The sequence below is a fragment of the Centroberyx gerrardi genome, chromosome 4 (genome assembly GCF_048128805.1).
Source record: "Centroberyx gerrardi isolate f3 chromosome 4, fCenGer3.hap1.cur.20231027, whole genome shotgun sequence".
Classification (NCBI taxonomy): domain Eukaryota; kingdom Metazoa; phylum Chordata; class Actinopteri; order Beryciformes; family Berycidae; genus Centroberyx; species Centroberyx gerrardi.
In genome coordinates this window covers 23383789-23401936 of record NC_136000.1, presented here as the reverse complement: position 1 = coordinate 23401936, position 18148 = coordinate 23383789, and the positions used below count along the sequence as shown (strand labels likewise).

General features: G+C 44.6%; 1 protein-coding gene across 1 annotated transcript in view; it reads right to left on the bottom strand.

Annotated features, from left to right (window-relative positions):
• Positions 1–365: 365 nt before the first annotated feature.
• tmtc2b (transmembrane O-mannosyltransferase targeting cadherins 2b) overlaps positions 366–18148 on the bottom strand; it is a 92674-nt gene continuing 74891 nt past the window's right edge. Inside the window, exons 8-12 of the mRNA XM_071896871.2 lie at positions 17871–17992; positions 12443–12524; positions 10395–10509; positions 6092–6155; positions 366–545 (exon numbers count right to left, since the gene is read on the bottom strand). Of these exons, the coding sequence (XP_071752972.1) occupies positions 366–545; positions 6092–6155; positions 10395–10509; positions 12443–12524; positions 17871–17992 (563 nt within the window). The remainder of the gene's footprint in view (positions 546–6091; positions 6156–10394; positions 10510–12442; positions 12525–17870; positions 17993–18148) is intronic.

The window sequence follows — 18148 nt, the reverse complement described above, 5'->3', positions numbered from 1 at the left end:
TAAGTGCTGTAGTAAAAAAAAAAACAACCTAAAAAACAAAAGGGAAATAAAAGAAAACAGAAAAAAAAACATGGATCCTGTGAGAGCACTAATTTTGGTGCAAGTTCTAGAAAGTCCAAATACTGTGTAGTGCTCGCCAAACTGTGAGCAATGCTGCTGAGGAAAACTGCTGGCCTGAGGTGTTTGGAGAACTCAGGAGTCATTAGGAGGGCTGTACAGTGCAGTCATGGCCTCTCTGAGCAAACATCCTCCTTGATTCCCTTCCATCTCTCCTGGACGAGGAGAGCGGTCGAGGAGCAGCGCGGGCCGTCCCTCTCCGCCGGGCCTGGCGTGCAGATGGCAGGCAGGCGGGCGGGCCGCTGAGCTCAGGGCCCCATGGTCCTCAGGCCCTGCTTCTCCATGATGTTCCACAGCTTGCGCAAGTTGGACTGGGTGATGGTGTCGTCCGGTTTCAGCTGCAGCGCTCGGAGGTAATTGGCCTCCGCCTCTTGCAGCTTCCCGTTGAGGTGGAGGATCGCCCCCAGGTTCATCAAGGCTGCAGGATACTGAAACCAAAAGAGATCTTAAGTCATTTTATGGTGAAATGTTCATCGGTTTCTTATGATCTGTTCAATAATAGCAGAAGCAAGACTGATTTGGGGAGTGAGTCCAATGAGTTTAAGCACAGTAATTCAGATGCGTAACAGATAGCAGGACTGAGCTGCTGACATACATAAAGTAACAATTTATTAACTCACCACTAATGGTCTGTTTAGACTGAAGAATTAATTGCATAAAAAATTCAAATTTTACAACATCCGGAGGCCACAACTGAATGTTTGGTGTGATGAATAATGCAAATGATGTCGTATCTACTTTATGTATGAATCCATCTACACTTTGGGGGTATGCATAATTTAACAAGGAAAGCGCTTTGACCGGAAAGATTGCATATCACCGAGCCAAATGCAATAGCTAATGCAGTACATGTTAATTGGACACTGTTTAAATTTTCAGCTGAGAGTTGGAAAAGTTCAACTCAAAAGAGGGAAACTTTTGACAGATGTTATTTCAGAGAGAAGAAGAGAGGAGAACCCAACATCAATATACCCTTTAAAGTAATGACCTTATTACAAAACCGAGGACAAATGTCAGTGTAGGTGAATTTTAATCCGGAACTCAATGCATAAACCACCAGAATAAAGGGTCATTTTCAGAGACATTTGGAGTAAAACAGTCACTGTAGTCGGGCATCCTTTCATCTTGTGAGGCTATACAGCAGACCTGACGTGGCACGCTATTGGATCCGGCTGGTCAGATCACCCAGACTGCGATCCTGTGTTTGGAGTTCGGTAACCGCGCTCCTCTGTGTGTCCCTGTGTCTTGTCTGGGGCCGCAGATGTCAGAGGGAGCAACCACCGCTTTGAAGTGGGCCTTAGATGAATGTATATCCCTGCTGGTGCCATGAGGCAAACACAGCGCCAGTCCAAGGGGTGAGTCATCAGGACGCAAGTACAGAAAAGTGTCCGGAGCGCAATCACGGTAAGACCACAGGCCAAGGGAGGGGCCACATCTGATCTCCATTTTAGTTCGGAGTGTGGAAAAGATGTCTAATCCTGAAGTGAAGCTACTGTACCATTGCTTGAAAATATCATAGTTTCGGTAACGGGGAAACAGGGAACACTAAAATGAATCTGTCTCAGTACAAATGGCCAATGATTTGCTTTCCCTCCAGTGTTTGTGACTTTTTCCTATAATTATCACCCCATACATCAATGTCACATGAAATGGCACATGATTATGGCATCTTGACATTTCCGAATGTACCATACCGCAAGCCATAATTTCTTTCTCATGGCCCATTAACTAATCAAGAGTAATTGTCAGGGCAAGGCTGTTTGCATGGCAGAATTGTGTTTTTGTATGAACGTTATGAGAACGGTGCAGAAATGCAAACCATTCACAATAACAACAGAACTATACCGTGGTGAAAAAACAGCAAGAGCATATTAAAAAGACCCTACATGTAAAATGCATGGTTTAGAATTAAAGAACCCAATCTAATTCAGTTAATTAGTTTATCTATCAAATGAAAAAAAAAGGTCACACTGCTAAGTACACTGGTGTATTGCAAGAATGCATAGCAGTTACTGAACGCAATGAACACTGTTGACAGAATGAAACTAATAGACTCTAGAATGCATATTAATTCAAGCTTTTTCTCAAGCTGTGAGCAACCCAGTGATATTTTTTGCATCACAACACCGTGGGCCCCTGAAGGCTCACAACCACACGACAATATTTCAACCCAAACATTTCCCATGAAGGTATTATGGTGAGTGAGAAGTTCATTCTTGGCATTATTGAAGGTTTAACCATCAATACACTGCCAAACCCAGCCACTCTCAAATTGTATGACCATTTATTTGGCTTTATCCACACTGTAGGCTGTGTGCACTGCCCTCCTTTGCTGTAGGTTGCTCCTTGGTCGTCTACACTCATCATCTCCATGTTTTTCTAGTGTCAAGGTTGGATGAGTGATGCTCCGTGCATGAGAATTTCAATGGGAACAATATGTCCAATAGTGCTGCTTTTCTCATAGGGGAAATTAAATTGATTAATAAATCAAACAGACTGCAGAATAATCCCATTGTCCCTTAGAGGGAACCCACTCGTTCCCCCTGCACACATAACAAAACACATTCGCTACAGATGCCTCGGCCAAAGTAAAGGCTGGCATGACCAACACTTCCACTCTTGCTCACTGACTCCAAATGTGTTAAAGCGTTTAATTACCAGACAACAATTCATTTCTGACTCCTTCTTAACGCAGCGTTCTTTGACAACCACAGACTACGCATATCTCTGTATATTGTGCAATGGCATGAAAGAGCAATGAATCCCCCAGCAAAAGAAATTCAAAATTGTCTCTTGTGTTTCAATTACTATTCAGGGGTGAAGCCAGGACTCATGACTTACCATGGTCAGGGTCATTCTGAGGGTGTTTGAGTAATAAATTACGCTCTGTTTGACCTACCAATTGAAGGTCAAACCACAAAATAAGGCTCTGGGACCAATTTGCAAGTTTAAGATTTTTTTTACTACTCAGAAAAATGGTAGCCAAAATTTAACTGTTTCTACACAAGGACATAGCTGAATGTGACAGGAGGGGGCCACACATTTATACTGTATCCACAATGGTTAGGTGATACTGTATATTGGCAGAATAATGTGCTATGTATTATTGCTCCTCTGTGGAGTCGGAGAGGTTCCTACTGTACACTGTGTGAGGTATAATTCTCCCCAACCTCACCCATGGAAATGCTCAAACAGACTGTTTCTAAGAGGTCAAGATGGATGGAGTCACTCTGAAACCACTTAGAAAACTGGAATAGAGTGAGTGGTAGCAGTCAAACATAACACTCCGCTTGCCATGGGGAGAAAAAAACAGAAGACTACATCCACTCACATCTGTGGATTTGGATGATAGCAAATGTATACAGAAATGTTTCACTGACAAGTCATGCTTCTTGGATTTTCACTCTTTAGCTTACAGCAATACAGTGATTTTTTACATTTCTCAGTGAATGCCAAGTTTTCCTACTACCGATGCCATAGGTTGTAGAGAGTGACCAACGTAGAGTGAGCATTTGATAGGATTTAGCTGCAGAGGGAAAAACATGTCTATGTGGCATAGAGTAGGCTTTATGCATACAGAATGGTGGTGAATGTGTGTAAACACATTTCTGGGAAGACATTTAGTAAAACTGTCTTGAAGAGAGAAATTGAAAACATCTGTCCGGCTGCTGAAGAGACAAATCAAGGTTGAAAGTCCAGGAGAAGCAGACCTTTGGCCAAACACAAAGAAACCAAACATATTGCTACTCAAAGCTCTCTCAGATCCTCCAGAATAGATACTTCAATTTCACAGGAGAGGGAGGGAGGGAACATATGCAGTGCTGAGCAAAGAGTCCTGTAGGTAGGAATTCAACTGACTCCTGGTTTTCCTCTCAGTGCAGCTGCAGCAAAGCTTCAAAAGATCTCTCTCTCCGCCCATGCAGACCTCTTCCTTCCCTCGGTTTGCTTTCCTTCCTCTACTCTCCCCTGCAAGCTCCCACCTTTCCTCACCCAAGCCTTTCTCCCCCTGCCTCACAAAGCTGAGGCTTTCTCGATTTATACCCCTAGCCCTGCAGCCTTCCAGCTTCCATTTCCCCTCACTACTCATCTTTCCCCTGCAACACTTGATGCCCCTGCAACACCCTGCAAAACGCTCCTTTGTCAAGAGCTTTCCTGTTTTTTTCCCTCTTCCCTGCTACTCTGCCTCCCTACCTTTCCCAAACCTGGCATGTAGCGGTAGAGGCACAGCCAGATGTGGAGTATATCAGCCTGGCCTGAAAAGGAACATATGCTATAAAAACCATGAGAGTCAAATGTGCAAGCTAGGTTGGAGAATGACCTGACCATAAGTATAGATAATGACAGAAGATAGACATTTAGGTAAAGCATATCTAATGGGAATGGCAAACTTTCATGGTACAGATGCCACAGGTTGTAGAGAGTGACCAATGCAGAGCGAGCATCCGATAGGCTTTAGCTCCTCTCGATAGGGGGAGTGGGAAGAGTAAGGGACCAAATCCCTTGAATGGAGGCAATTGTCCTCTCTGTTACTCAGAATGAGCAGACATGTGTGCTTAATATAAAACACCAGTACTGTTGGAGAGTGAGGAGTCAAGCTGCAGCAAGGCATGAAATGACAAATGAAGACGGACAGAGTATACGGCTTAAGTCAAGTCGCATCGGGAAGAACAAAGGGTAATGCTAAAGAAGATGGATGAAGATCCTAAATTGTAATTGTGCCTCGGCTGTGAGCAATACAAATGGCATGGGAGGCGTCCAAACAAAAGTGACCATGTAGGGGTGTAAAAGTGCCTCCGTGTTTGGACGTGGACATCAAATGCATGTTTATATAATTGCGGGTGCCAAGAAGCAGTCATGTGAAAACGATGATGATCTGGCCCTGAAATGGACATGTGGGGAACGCAAACATCCTGAGTATGTATTTTATAGAGGTGAATTCCCATCCGAAAATCAGCCAGTGTCTTTTGCGAAACACAAGAGATAAATCCTCACAAATGGCGTAATTGCACCTCTCAGAACAATATGCTTGATTATGCTCATGTTTAAGACTCCCAAGCTACTTTTTAAGCTCCTGTAAACTCTTCCACAAACAGAGAAACAAGTGAGCAGTGTCTGTTCAGATCAAATTAAGGGTATCCTCACAGCAGGAAGACGGGTTTCTACTACCAGTGCAATAGAAATTATGGAAACAAGTCCCACAATTCACCTTGAACTCTCTGGTTCCCCTACATTATTTATGTATTCCTTTGAACTGGGACAATGAGAACTATGATGCTCTTACTGTACATCAGGGTTTGATTAAAAGTTACGACGACGCAATATTTTGGTGAAAGTAGAACACTACATTTACACTGAGAACATGTCAAAGAAACAAAGGGGAGAGGAGCTCAATTTCCCACGGTCGCTGTGGAAATTTTTAATTTTATCCCTTTGTTATACTCGAGTTTGTGTTTGAGATTGTTTGTATATATTATACCAGAGTTTGTATGTTTGCAGAACCAAACTTTATTGTCTGCGTAACACTGTCCAGATACATGTTGGTCATTAATCCTGGAGTGATTTCTTCTAATCAAGACACAGGAACAAACAGGGCAAACCGCATGCCAAACATATTTTACTCCCAACCCCAGACCTCACTTAAACAACTCCACTGCTCACTGTCAGGGCTCTCGAGTACTGAACCCATTCATTTTCAAGACGCCAAAGCCCATGACTAAGTGTTATTATCATTATTCTTTTCAATCTACCCACCCTAAAAAATTGCCCTGGCCTCTCCTTTGAAGTCGCTGATGGATGCTGCACAAACAAACCTCTGAGCTTGGTAAAAAACCCAAATATTTCTGTGAGCTCCACTGACAATGAGGGCCATTGTGAGAAAACAGACAGGACAGAAAGCCACCCAGACTGTGATTGCATAGTGTCCATCAGGGTAAATAATATCAGGGGGAAATTAGGTAGATCCGGTAGTACTCACATTGGGCCTCAGGCTTGCCGCTTGTCCATAATACTTCTCGGCTGCTTCATTTAGACTGGCTTGTCTGCAAAGGGAAAACAGAGAGAGGCAATCATTACTCATCTTTATTGCTCCCGACTTCAGATGAGGCCTTGAACTGCGTGTGTTTACGGGTGCTCAGGGGTCACTGAGAAAATAACAGGAGGGAATGGCACTGAGGGATGAGGAGAGCCAATCCAATAGCCTGTCTAGGTCTTTCATTCGATAACATCTCGGGCTGAGCAGTGCATGGCGAATACTATCTGTTTTAATTGAATTCTGAGGTCATGGCATTTGACTTATCGGGCGCTTGAAGAGAACTCATCGACAAATGCTCAGAAATATTCTCTGTGTTTGCATTTCTGTATACAGAGGGGAGACTGTGGTTGAGATTGATATGGCAGAGACTGAAATATTGAAGGTGTGCAAACAGTATGGAAACAGGAAATCATTTAATCATATTATACAGGGCAGCAGTGTGGATGGCACAGATACACCAAAACATGTTGTATAAGACATATTGCCAGGAAAAGGGATTTTTGGACAGATGGCTTGCCGGCATGGGTCCCTGGAAACCAGAAGTATTTAGTGCCTGTGGTCATAAAACCTGCAGTCAACATAGGAATGTTTTCCATTATGTTTCTCATCTTCGTTCATAATCCACTGCCCTGCCTCCATTGTTCCACTGTTGCACCTGAACCTGTGACTTCTCCTTTTCTCCCTTTGGCCCATAAAGCATTTCCGTTTATTAATACTCTGGTAAATCAGAAATTATGACCCGCAGCTGCATGCATTTCACTGATGGTAACAATTGTCTCATTGCAAACAATTTAACTTTGACAAAGTCAAGGACAGAGTCAGCGACGGCTGGCTGTGGAGGCCCTCAGTCGTAATGATCAAAGGGGCCGAGGCCGTTGGAACCACAGTTTCATTTAGGTTGTCTCAGCCTATTAAGGGATCATCATCCATATGGTTCCACATATAAGGCAAAGCTTTCATTTTAGGATAACCAGGTCAATGGCCTAAGTACACACACACACTACATATGTAGTGGTTTGCATGACATATCTTTTATTATGATTCCTGAATTTATGTAATATTTCTTCCCATGTAACAGCATGATTAAACTTTACTAGCTTGCATTTCGTCCCTGGAAACATGTTAAAACATTCAAATTGATTCTCATTTCAGATGTAAAATGGCTTGTACAGAAATAGTGGCTTTTAAGTCAACACAGGGCTGAGTAGCGGGGCTAAAAATAGACATACAAAACCAATTACTACCAAGAAATAACACTTGATACTGTTGTAACCCACACCAGCAATGGCTGGTCAAGAGACATGTGTCTTTACCCAAGGATTCACAGGAATTAGGATGAGAATTAGAGTCGGAGAGAAAGAAACATCATTTTAAACTTCACTGAGTTCTCTGACATGCTATACTTACATACTTACACGCTTTACATACATAGAACATATCAACTCTTTGTTTACTTTTTCGATACCGCAGAATTTTTCCAGCAGTCCTTTCTGAAGAAGCGTTTTACATTCCAAAAGCGATCCAAACACAGAGCCGAGTTCCTGAATTTGTCCTGAGATTACAAATATGGGTTTCATTTCCAACCATAACCATAACAGTATATTTGTTTGCCAGAATAAATGGAAAAAAATGCAGAAATCTAATTCTATAATGTCATTATCACATTTCTAAACGCTTTATCAGAAGAGAACTGGAGAGCCGCCACACCATGACCAACAGAGAAGCAGGACCTCCTAGGGCTGTCTGACTGTGGGTAGTGGGAGCGCAGGAGACCAGCGCCAAGTACATAAACCACCGCCTGGGTTTTAAACACAAGCCCTCAGAGAAACAGCTGGAAGGAAGAGTGTGAGACTACAAGAGTAGAGGGAGGAAGAGACAGAGAGCGCGATTGAATGAAAACAACTCCTTGGAGAAAAGATGCTTGACCATATTTCAAATCAGCAACCCAACCGCTGGTCTCCCTACCCTGACATCTTGCGCTGTAAGGATGGTTTATTAACCCCACAGCAGACACGCAGATGCGCAAATCACAGCACTGACAGTATTGCTTAAGCCTGACAGTGTTAAAGAGATGCTAATGACTTGATGAACAAATTGCATTTTCAACAACAGCGAGCTATTTGTGCTTTAAGCGCAGCTGTCCCATCTGTCTCCAGCAAAGAATCACGTCGTTTTAGTGTAACATTCTCTCAGTCAGAGCGGTAACGTATACATAAACATCGCTCCTCAGGGTAATTGTAGGATACAGCTACTGGAACTCTCTACCAGTTTCTCTTTATGCCTGTTACCATTATAAAGTTATCGTTTTGTAGCATTTTACAGTCTGTTGATAGCAGAGACAGCCAACTATGTAAAAGTTGATATACCTAACATTATGACAGGCTAGTAATATACAAAGTATGTTTTTAGATCCAAAAACACATTGGATGGTTTGGATAGGAATCTATGAGCAGAGGCATGAATGCTTACCCTGCTTGTGCGTTTTTTTTAGTGTTTTTTTGTTCCCCAGCTGTCTGTGAGTATCTATCGATTGCCTGTTATGATGACACAGCACACATTTCCAGCGGGATTTGACACATTAAAAGGGAAGTGGTAGCACATTCCCCATGGGCCTCGCCACTCAGCCAGCCTTCCCCATCCTGCCTCCACCTCGCAGAGCAGACCCGGTTTGAAATGTGGTTCCTCGGTGGTGGAACGAGTTACCAAACTCCATTCAATCCGCAGAGTCCCTCTCAATCTTTAAGAAAAGGCTTAAGACCCAGCTCTTTAGTGAACACCTTCTCACCTGATGGACTGTGTAACCAAAAGAAAAAAAAACAAAAACCTCTTTATCTGCCTCTATGCACTCTATGCACTGCCTCGCAGCACCTATGTCCTGTTGGACCAGAACTTAGCTTTATGGCACTTACTCTCGTTGTTCTCTCCTGACTACAGCCTTGCTTGTGTTGTATTAAAATCTCATGTGTACGTCGCTTTGGATAAAAGCGTCTGCCAAATGGGAAATTGTAAATTGTAAATTGTTAATGCCGTGCCGATTGTTTAAAGAAGGCAGGAGGAAACGGATAGCGAGGAAGCGAAATTGTCAAAAAAACCAAGGGCCCAAGAGGGCAATAAAAGACGTTTGCACATCTGAGAACCTCTGCCTCTTCTTTTAATCTCTCCCCTCCCCCCTTCTGTGTAGATTCACTTGCGGTCCCACCAACCGAGGGCCTTTCCACGTCGGCTTCCAAGACAAACACATAAAGAACATGAGCTGTGGAGGAGTGGGACCCCATGCCAAGAAGGCGGAGAGAAGTTCAGCCCGAGCCTCTCTTTAGCTGCCAGGGGTCCGGACCCTGGAAGAGGCTCCCGATAGCGAAAGGCTGTCGGTGGTGAACATGCTGCCTGATCGGACTGGCGAGGCAGGACCTATGCATAAAGCAGCTGGGGACAAATCTGACATACAGCTGTGTAGCACTGATATACTCTTTGGTAAAGCCAGCAGCAAAAGCACAGCACCACTGCAAGACTCCAGTGATTCAAGGCATGCATTAATGGTCTTAGAGGTAATCATTTCCCCTCAGCAGGCAGCTGTAATTTTAATACAGAAAACCCTGAGTTAACCATGATGAGTTTAAACAAGGAAATCTCTACACTGGGCAATATAATTTTGTTGGCACCGATTTTTTTTTTTTTTGAGTCTGCGAGGCAGCATACTGTAAGTTGGCACATGGCTCTATTTACAAATTTCCACTCATGGCTTATGTTCAGAAACACAACAGCTTGCGGGCTCCAGAAGCTTTCTTACTCAGACTCATCAGCTGAACCTTGCTCTGATTTGGAGGCAGACTTTCAAGTACGGGCCAGGAACATCAGAGAGAGAGAGAGCGAGAGAGAGAGAGAGAGAGAGAGAGAGAGAGAGTGAGAGAGAACATACAAAGATACATAGCTGCACAGCGCGCTAAGACAAACCAGCAGCTCTCCGGCTGGCACTGCAGCAAGAGGAGAGGATTACAAAGCACAGCCAAGTAAATCACACTGGCTGAGGAGTAGTGTAAGCCCCTGGATAAACCGTACAGACAGTAGACCTCCCTCTCTCTCATACACAACCTCCTTTCTGCTCAGCCATGGAAAACCGCGGCCCACCCATCTCATCTACAAAGAATAAAACACATACGCACGTTGCTGTGCCTTTGTGCAGGTGCTGGGGCTATTAAATCCATCAAATATGTATAAAACTACTGAATCATTCCAAGCAAACACTCACCTGAGCATGTGGGCTGCGCTGAAGACCACATCAAACTCCCCGCTGTCGAGGCGCGCGGCTTTCTCTGCCATCTCTGCCGCTTCCAGCAGCCGCGACTCTTCCAACAAAAACTGACCTGGCGGGGCGGGAAGAGAACGGCACCGCTGTTAAAAAACGCTAAGGGATCCCTACAGAGGCGCAGAGGGATACACGGTCTGGAAGTGTTGCCTTTGGCCCAGGTAGACAGACAGACAGCCTCGTCTGCCCTAATAACGAATGATGCTGAAACACTAGATACGAGCACGCACATACCATCGCTCTCTGGCCATCTCTCAGAGCCATTTGTTCAGATTAACCCGATCTTGATGGGACCGTTTCTCGAAGATGAAAATGGTTCCTACGGGAGGGTTTGTGTCTTATTATGGGTGCGGCTGCTTTTCGCGGTTGACCTTTGCGGACCCGCCTAACGAGACGGGAATGTGGAACCCTGACAAGGCCGTGAACCCAGGGTGGACCCCTTGGTAAGGGCCAGGTTTAGAGAGGAATTAATACCCTGTTGACTTTGGTTAGCTCCACTACTGTATCAAGATCCCAAACCACCGAGTGAACCTAAGCATATTTTCCTTAATAACTGCGGATGAAATGGAAGCCTTTTGCTATAGGCCCTAGGTGAGGGAGAGACTAAAGCAGAGACTTCAAACCAAGCCTGATTTCCACAGAACTGTGTGCAGAATACCTCCAGGTTACAAACACGTCTGTAGCTATGGAAGGGGAGAGGTTTGTGATGCATTAAAGCAATTCCTTCAATTATAAAGGAAAGACACCCCCCCACACACACATCAATAAAAATGTTTGATCTATGTCATTGCCCTTTTACTAGCAGTTGCTCTCAAACCGGAATTTCAGCCAGAAATGTTTTACACAGATGGTCTGTGTACAAGCACAGGAATACTGTAACTCCATGAAACTGTTCACCATGTAACAGCAGGGCTTTCAGGGGAATATTGGTAATTATAAGTTCTAGTTCTGAACACAGCACTATGCCAGCACCAGGAGATTGGGTAATATGAATAGCTAGAGAATGCACTTCACACATCTGCTCTACAAATCCACTAATGTAAATATCCAACACACATTTGCATATTCTATGTATATGCTGTTGTGCTCCACTGTTAATATGTGAATCTAAATTGCAACCTTCTGGAAATCTGTCAACGGTTAACAAAGCGCGAATTCTTTCCAGCCAATAGAATCTCTGTGTTAGCATGATGAGGATGCTGTATCTTTAATCTTCAATACATATATCTATTGTATGGCTATCTATCCTATTCTTTGCTTCTGCAATGACCCAATTTCCACTTGAGGATCAATACAGTTCATCTTACGCTTAACCCAGTAGTTCTCAACCTTTTAAGTGGCAGGCGTACTTCAATGAGATGCTAGAATCTGCAATTAACCAAGTTATTGATTGCTTTAAATGTCACATACAGGCTGGTGCGATTATCCAATGAGCGATACAAAGAGCTGAATTGTTGAAATATCAAATTCGGGCTGAGGCAAGACAAAGGGCTAAAACATTAGTTCATCATAAAATGCTGTTTCAAGGTTTTAGATGAAGGTTTTTCTAAGGGAATTAAATAATTGAACTTGGCAGCTAATCAAAACTCATTCTTACCATCACAGTAATTAAATCCTTATCTAACAGACAGCACCGCAACTTCAAGTCAAGTATGAGTCACGGAAATTACGTGAAGACAAGAGAGGCGCTGAAACTGTCACGTTCCCTGTTTCCATCTCTGTGTCAGTGAGAACAATATGAGGAAATTGCGGTTCGTCTTCCCCTCACGCTATCCTCCAGCAGCCACGTACCGCTCTACACCTCGCCTGATTGGAGGAAGGGATGACGAAGGGGGTCAGCCAGCACTGTTGTCATAACAACCTGACCTGGTGTATACGTTTCTTCGTGTGTGCGTGTGTGTGTCAAATCACCGGACACGCTATTTGAAGGGGTTAGAATAAAGTCACGACGCATTAAAGTGAAACTCTAATAACACAAAATCGATACTCACCATAATGCATGTAGCAGTTGCCCTTCGTGGGATCGAGCTGGATGGCCTTCAGGAAGTACCTCTCTGCTTCTGTTTTCTGCCCCTGGGACAGAAGAACGAAACACATCGTCTTTATTGTTTCAAAGGCGCTTCAAAGCTGCTCAGTGCAAAAATACCACACTCGGCTCGACGCCGGCCAAAATACCTCTGCATGTACCTAATGACGCTCTCCAAGCCACAGACCTAATGTAACATTAAATCTTAATAAATAGACATGAAACACATGCGCCGCTCGTGTTATTCTTTCAAATTCATGTGTCATCCTGTCAAAGTACACAGTGTCATGCTTGGCACAGCCGACTAGACGGGGCAAGGGCTCATTCATTACACACTTATATCTGTACAAATAACACTCCCAGAGCAGAACCGCAGATTGCCGGCGTGTGTGGCCTGACCACTATAAAACAGGACAGAGAGCGGTATAGAGAGAAATGGAGAGAGAGGGTGGAAAGGAGAGAGTGAGGAAAGAAAAGAGAGAGAAAGAGAAAGGTGAGCATGTTCATGTGTCTACAGGCGCTTTTTGGCATTCACACAGGGTTACACAAGTACAGAAAAGAAAGACAGATGCATCCTGGGAGTGTCAGGGTGAGCGTAGCATGATGAGGAGAAGCAACACTGAAGCCCAACGGACCTCAAGGGCTCCCAGAGGTCCCAGAGACTGCAGCGGTTGACCAATCACAGCTCACACAGAACCAAGCAGCTGGCCAATAGCAGTGCCAGCTGGGACCTGAACACATCCCTGCTCTCAGCTGGGCATCAGATGCCGTCTGATCAACGGTTAACAATGTGCACTCCTCTATACAAGCTGATGTTTTAGCATGAACAGTGCAACGATTAGTTCGTGTTTCACTCTAAAAGATAATGCCTTGGCATGAATAATGAATATTATTAACAGAGAAGTGGACGTGGAGTCAAACCAAGTCTATAAAGGCTTGTGATAAAATGCCAATGTATTCAAATATGGAGGGAAGAAGGATTTATGAAATATGATATAAGCCAGTATAAATAATGTCTATGAACTCAGTATGAAATACAGCGAACACAATTATTTCAATTTCAGTCATTGAACAACGGGCTCATGTCCAATCAGCACAATCTAGCATTAATGACTGTATACTTTAGCAAGCATATACATTTTCAGTGAACTTTAGATTCAATAACTAAATAATTTCCTAATGTAAATATTTGAGTGCGGTTTCCCTTTATGCAGAAGAAAATCAAGCCTGTGCTAAGTATATATTTAATAGAGCCGACGGTGTCCAAGCAGCTATCGTGGTTCCAGTCTGAAAAGCAGCGTTTCTGTGTATTTTCATACTCCAATTCACAGATGGAGCAACGTGTACATTTGCGGAGCAGCTGGTTTTGTAATAACATAGGCCTATTTCTATTTACTAAATGTCAGCCAAGAGCTTTCACACACTGAAATGAGCTGCAGTTGTGAGTGGATGGAAGATTTGGATTATGACACATCTGAGAGTATTCAGAGAACTTGAACAGGCTATAGACCAGTGTTGGGCTCATTACTCAAAAAGTGATATGTTACTCATTACCCGTCATTCATCTCACAAATAATGTTATTACTATACTTATTAATCCCTGGGAAAAGTACTTTTTTAAACTACTTGTTATATTACTTTTCTGTTATACCTCCAAAATTGGCAACTGCATCCTCTCATACTTTAAAAATTCAGAATAACTCAATTGCCTGGCCGGTGTGCTTCTCCGTGAATAATCAGGGAAACCAAACAGCGTTCATGTCCAATGTTCTTGTCATCCTTTTGCTTCATGAAATCAAGAGAGTGGGAATACTTACACCCAAAAAGAATACACTTTTCTACCATTTCTCATCTAAGCTGGATAATTCAACTTCAATCTGATATTTAGAGGGGACAATAACAAAAGTAATGACTCATTTTTTGATTGGTAACAGTAATTACACACTACTAGCGGGAAAAGTAATAATATGACCCAAAACTGGTTCAGATAGTTAGAGAAGTGATTTTTATTTTCTTGATGAATTGTCTATTTTCTACTCAAAAGCTCAGGAAATGTGTATGCATAGAAATACATATATTTTAAATCAGAAGCTACAGCAATGTGAGCCCTCACCCCCAACTGATATCCCTTGAATACATGTTCTACCTTATCATAGTTAGAAATCCTAATAATGTGCGGACTGCTGAATAAGATTCAGCCTTGTGTTGGGATTAGTAATGAACATAAAGGCTTATTAGATTTTCCTCTGTCAAGGATCAGATTTTAGGAATGGAACCGCATTGCAGTGGTGAAAATAGCAGATTGTATGCAGCCCAGGTTCTTTCTTGCAAGAGTGGAACATCATATAGAGAAAAAAAAAAAAAAAAGAAAACAACAACACAGAAAACATTCTTAGAGCTGCATAATAACTATGTGACATGGGTGCTGGTGGAAGGCCTGTCACTCAAAGCGATGCACAAAGACGGGGATCAATGGAACCCACTGCTTGCTTCCTCGCTGTCACTCCATTTCCACATCTCCTGATATGATAACGCTCCCCCCTTTGTCAAGCTGAAAACACCACGGAGGCCGTTTGCTTGGTGAGGGGTGGGAAAATCCAAAAGCGTTATGAAACATCAATAAAGAAATGTCAACCCCCCCACCTCCCACCTCCCCACCGCCCGCCAACTATACCCACTTCTCATTCTAGTCAGCCTCGTCGTGCGGATGCAATATCCTGCTTTCACACACGCCGAGCTTATTGCCGGTGCGCGCCTCGCCCCCCTAAAACCTCCTGATAACATCGGACGCACCGCAGATGTAGCTCCGTGACTCCGCGAAACTCCCAGGCGATTACGAACCTGCGTCATATTAGCAGAGGAAATGACAAGTGAATGACTGAATCCGATACCGCGAGCACCGGAGCCGCCGTGTCCATCTCTGACCTGCGGTGTGTGTAGACGGAGCCCCCGAAACACATCCTGACCCCCCGGGGTGTCGGCGGAGGTGCAGAGGGGGTCAGCGCGGCAGGGGGACGATACCGATCTCTTCAGCATGAGATGGACTCTCCCTCCCCTCTTTCGTCCTCCCCCCCTCATCCACAAATCACAACAAGTCTCCGCTCTGTCCCCCTCAGCTACCAAACTCACCTCCACTGCCCTCCTCTCACCCTTCCCTAACCCCGCTCCCGGGCCTTATCTCCCCGTGTATTCATCCCCTTCCAAATGCCACGCTCTCATCCCACCCTCCTCTCACCCTTCCCTTATCCCCCCCCCCCCACCCGCCACTCTGTCTCTCCTGCTGCGATCTGAACCCAGGACCCCTGACAGCATTTGAAGCTTCCTCATCACTCACAGGAGTGCCAGGAGGAGCGGGGAGGTAGTGGGGTGATGGTGGTGGGGGGCTGGGGAGCAGGTCAACCGCCTGCACTGGTTTTGATCAAGCTTAAATGCTGTTGTCAGTGGGCATACGGGGAGCTGTGCTGCGACTGAATGAAGCCGCGACAGGAGGAGCATAGATTGTACTAAACCTGTTAAAAAAACGAGAGCTTTAGAGGGCAACAGTTCTGACTCCTAAGGCTACAAACTTTCTGACACATTTCACAATAAATCCTTTGTGCTTCCAAGTTGTTCTCAAGGATAAAGAGGCACTGAGCCTGTCCAAACAACTTTGTCCTCTTCTCTGATGGCATTATTTACACTCAGAGGATCACGGGAGCTCTGAAGCCCTCTTCCATCCATCACGCTCGGAGATCTAGAGGGATTAATCCCCGCAGGTTCAAACTCTACTTTCCCCCCCGAATCAATAACACTTTCTTAAATAAAATGAGTTTCTCTTCACGGCCCGCCGAGCTTTTCCCGTGTCCACTTTATCAAGTCCAAACAGTCTTCTCTAAAGGATTGTGTTGTTCCCCCTAGAGTGTACTTGCTGACAGAATTTGGTTTCAGAGAATTCTTTGTGTCTAGGGGCTTTTGTTCAGAAACCAATTCTTGTCAGTTTAACAAGGGACTTTTATCTGTCAGCTGAGCTTTTCTTTAACCTGACCATCACTCTTTCACTACAGATAGGTAAAACAATCTAGCATGGTGCTGAGGCTTAATTCAGTATAGACACACACAAGAAGATCTACAACCATAAGACTTCACTTCAATGAGGGTATGTAGTGGTAGACACACATGAGAAAGACACTAAGTCAGATTTTTGCCCATTAAAATTCCACCATCAATTCCATTAATCATGATACACACCAACTCATGATTTAAGAAAGACCCTATAAATGAAAAAGACTTGAAAAGGACTCTGTTGCCGTAGTGGAAATGAGACGGGACGTGTGCAGGAAGGGTCGAGTCGTTCTGAGGAGCTCCAGATCCCACCTCGGGGCTTTTGAACACATTTATGTCCCGTCATTAGGGTCCAGGCTCCGGGAGAGAGAGAGGGGCGTCGTCTGGAAAGAAGGAACACCGCCACCCTTCTTTTGACCTCCTCAGGAACCCTTCGTCTCATCTGTGTAACTCTGTTCAGTCTCTGTTCAGCCCTTCCCCCCTCATCCCCTCCCTCAGCTATATTCCAGAAACTGCTATCCGGTTTGGATCTGTCGCTGTTCGCTGTATGACTGTTTGGCCACATGACCGCCTCTTCGTGAACTCTTGGACCCTACGAACTGCCTCTGCCCCCGAGACCCTTCCACTCCTCGCAGTCCCCTGACCTATATATGCACAGACGGCCCTTTCTCTGCTCATTCAAACGCAGGTCATCCGTGCGACCCTGCAAAGATATCATCACAGTCGACCTAGACAACGTGGGGCAGATGCAGATTGGACTAGTAAAAGGACAGACATTGGTTTCTCTGCAGCCTTCAGGGCCTATCTATCTATTTCACAGAGAATCTTTGTTGCCATGCCAATTCCCTAGTATCTGTTTTGCTGTTGTCGATTATGGGACGTCAATACGAAGGCCCTGTTATGGTAGTTGTTAAGACCTAGACCGGGGATTTGGTAACAGGTTCTAAAGACCACAAAGGGGAGCTGTGACATCGGTTTCAATTAGAAAGCACTATTCCCGTGGGAGGATAGGAGCACCTTGAGAAACTCAATGTGATCACCCTCGCTCTCTTTCTTCTCTCTACAGAGTACGTGCACACCTACACACTCTCTCCCTCCTCTCTCTCTCTCTCTCTTTCACACAGACATACAGGCTATTGATTAACTGTAGAGACTTCAGCAGAACATTTAAACTATCAGTAAAGAGCTGGAGAGAGCTGATGAGACGCCCGAAGAGATATAAGAGCGGGGAGTGAAAAGAGAGTGAAAAGGTTGGAGAGAAGACAGGTGAGGAATGCGAAGTGGTTGAGGGAAAAGTTAGACAAAGGGAGCTCAGAAGCATAGGAAGAGGAGAAGGAAAAAAAAAGTCTTACCGTCATGGCCAGGAGTTTGCCGTAGGTGAGGTGTGCAGGAATGTGGTCGGGCTTGGCTCTCAGGGATTCGCGGTACCAGTGTTCGGCTTCAGCCAGCTTGTTCAGCCTCATGTAGGCCTCTCCTGTGGGAGGAAGGCGAGGATCGAGTCAGGGGTCAGGAGGTCAGAGGTTAAGAGCCCACACGTATTCCTATTGTTCTGCAGAGGATTTCAGTGACGGGGGTGGCGGTCCCACGGAGAGGCCAGACTTTGCACCGGTGGGGCTTGAAACTCGACCCC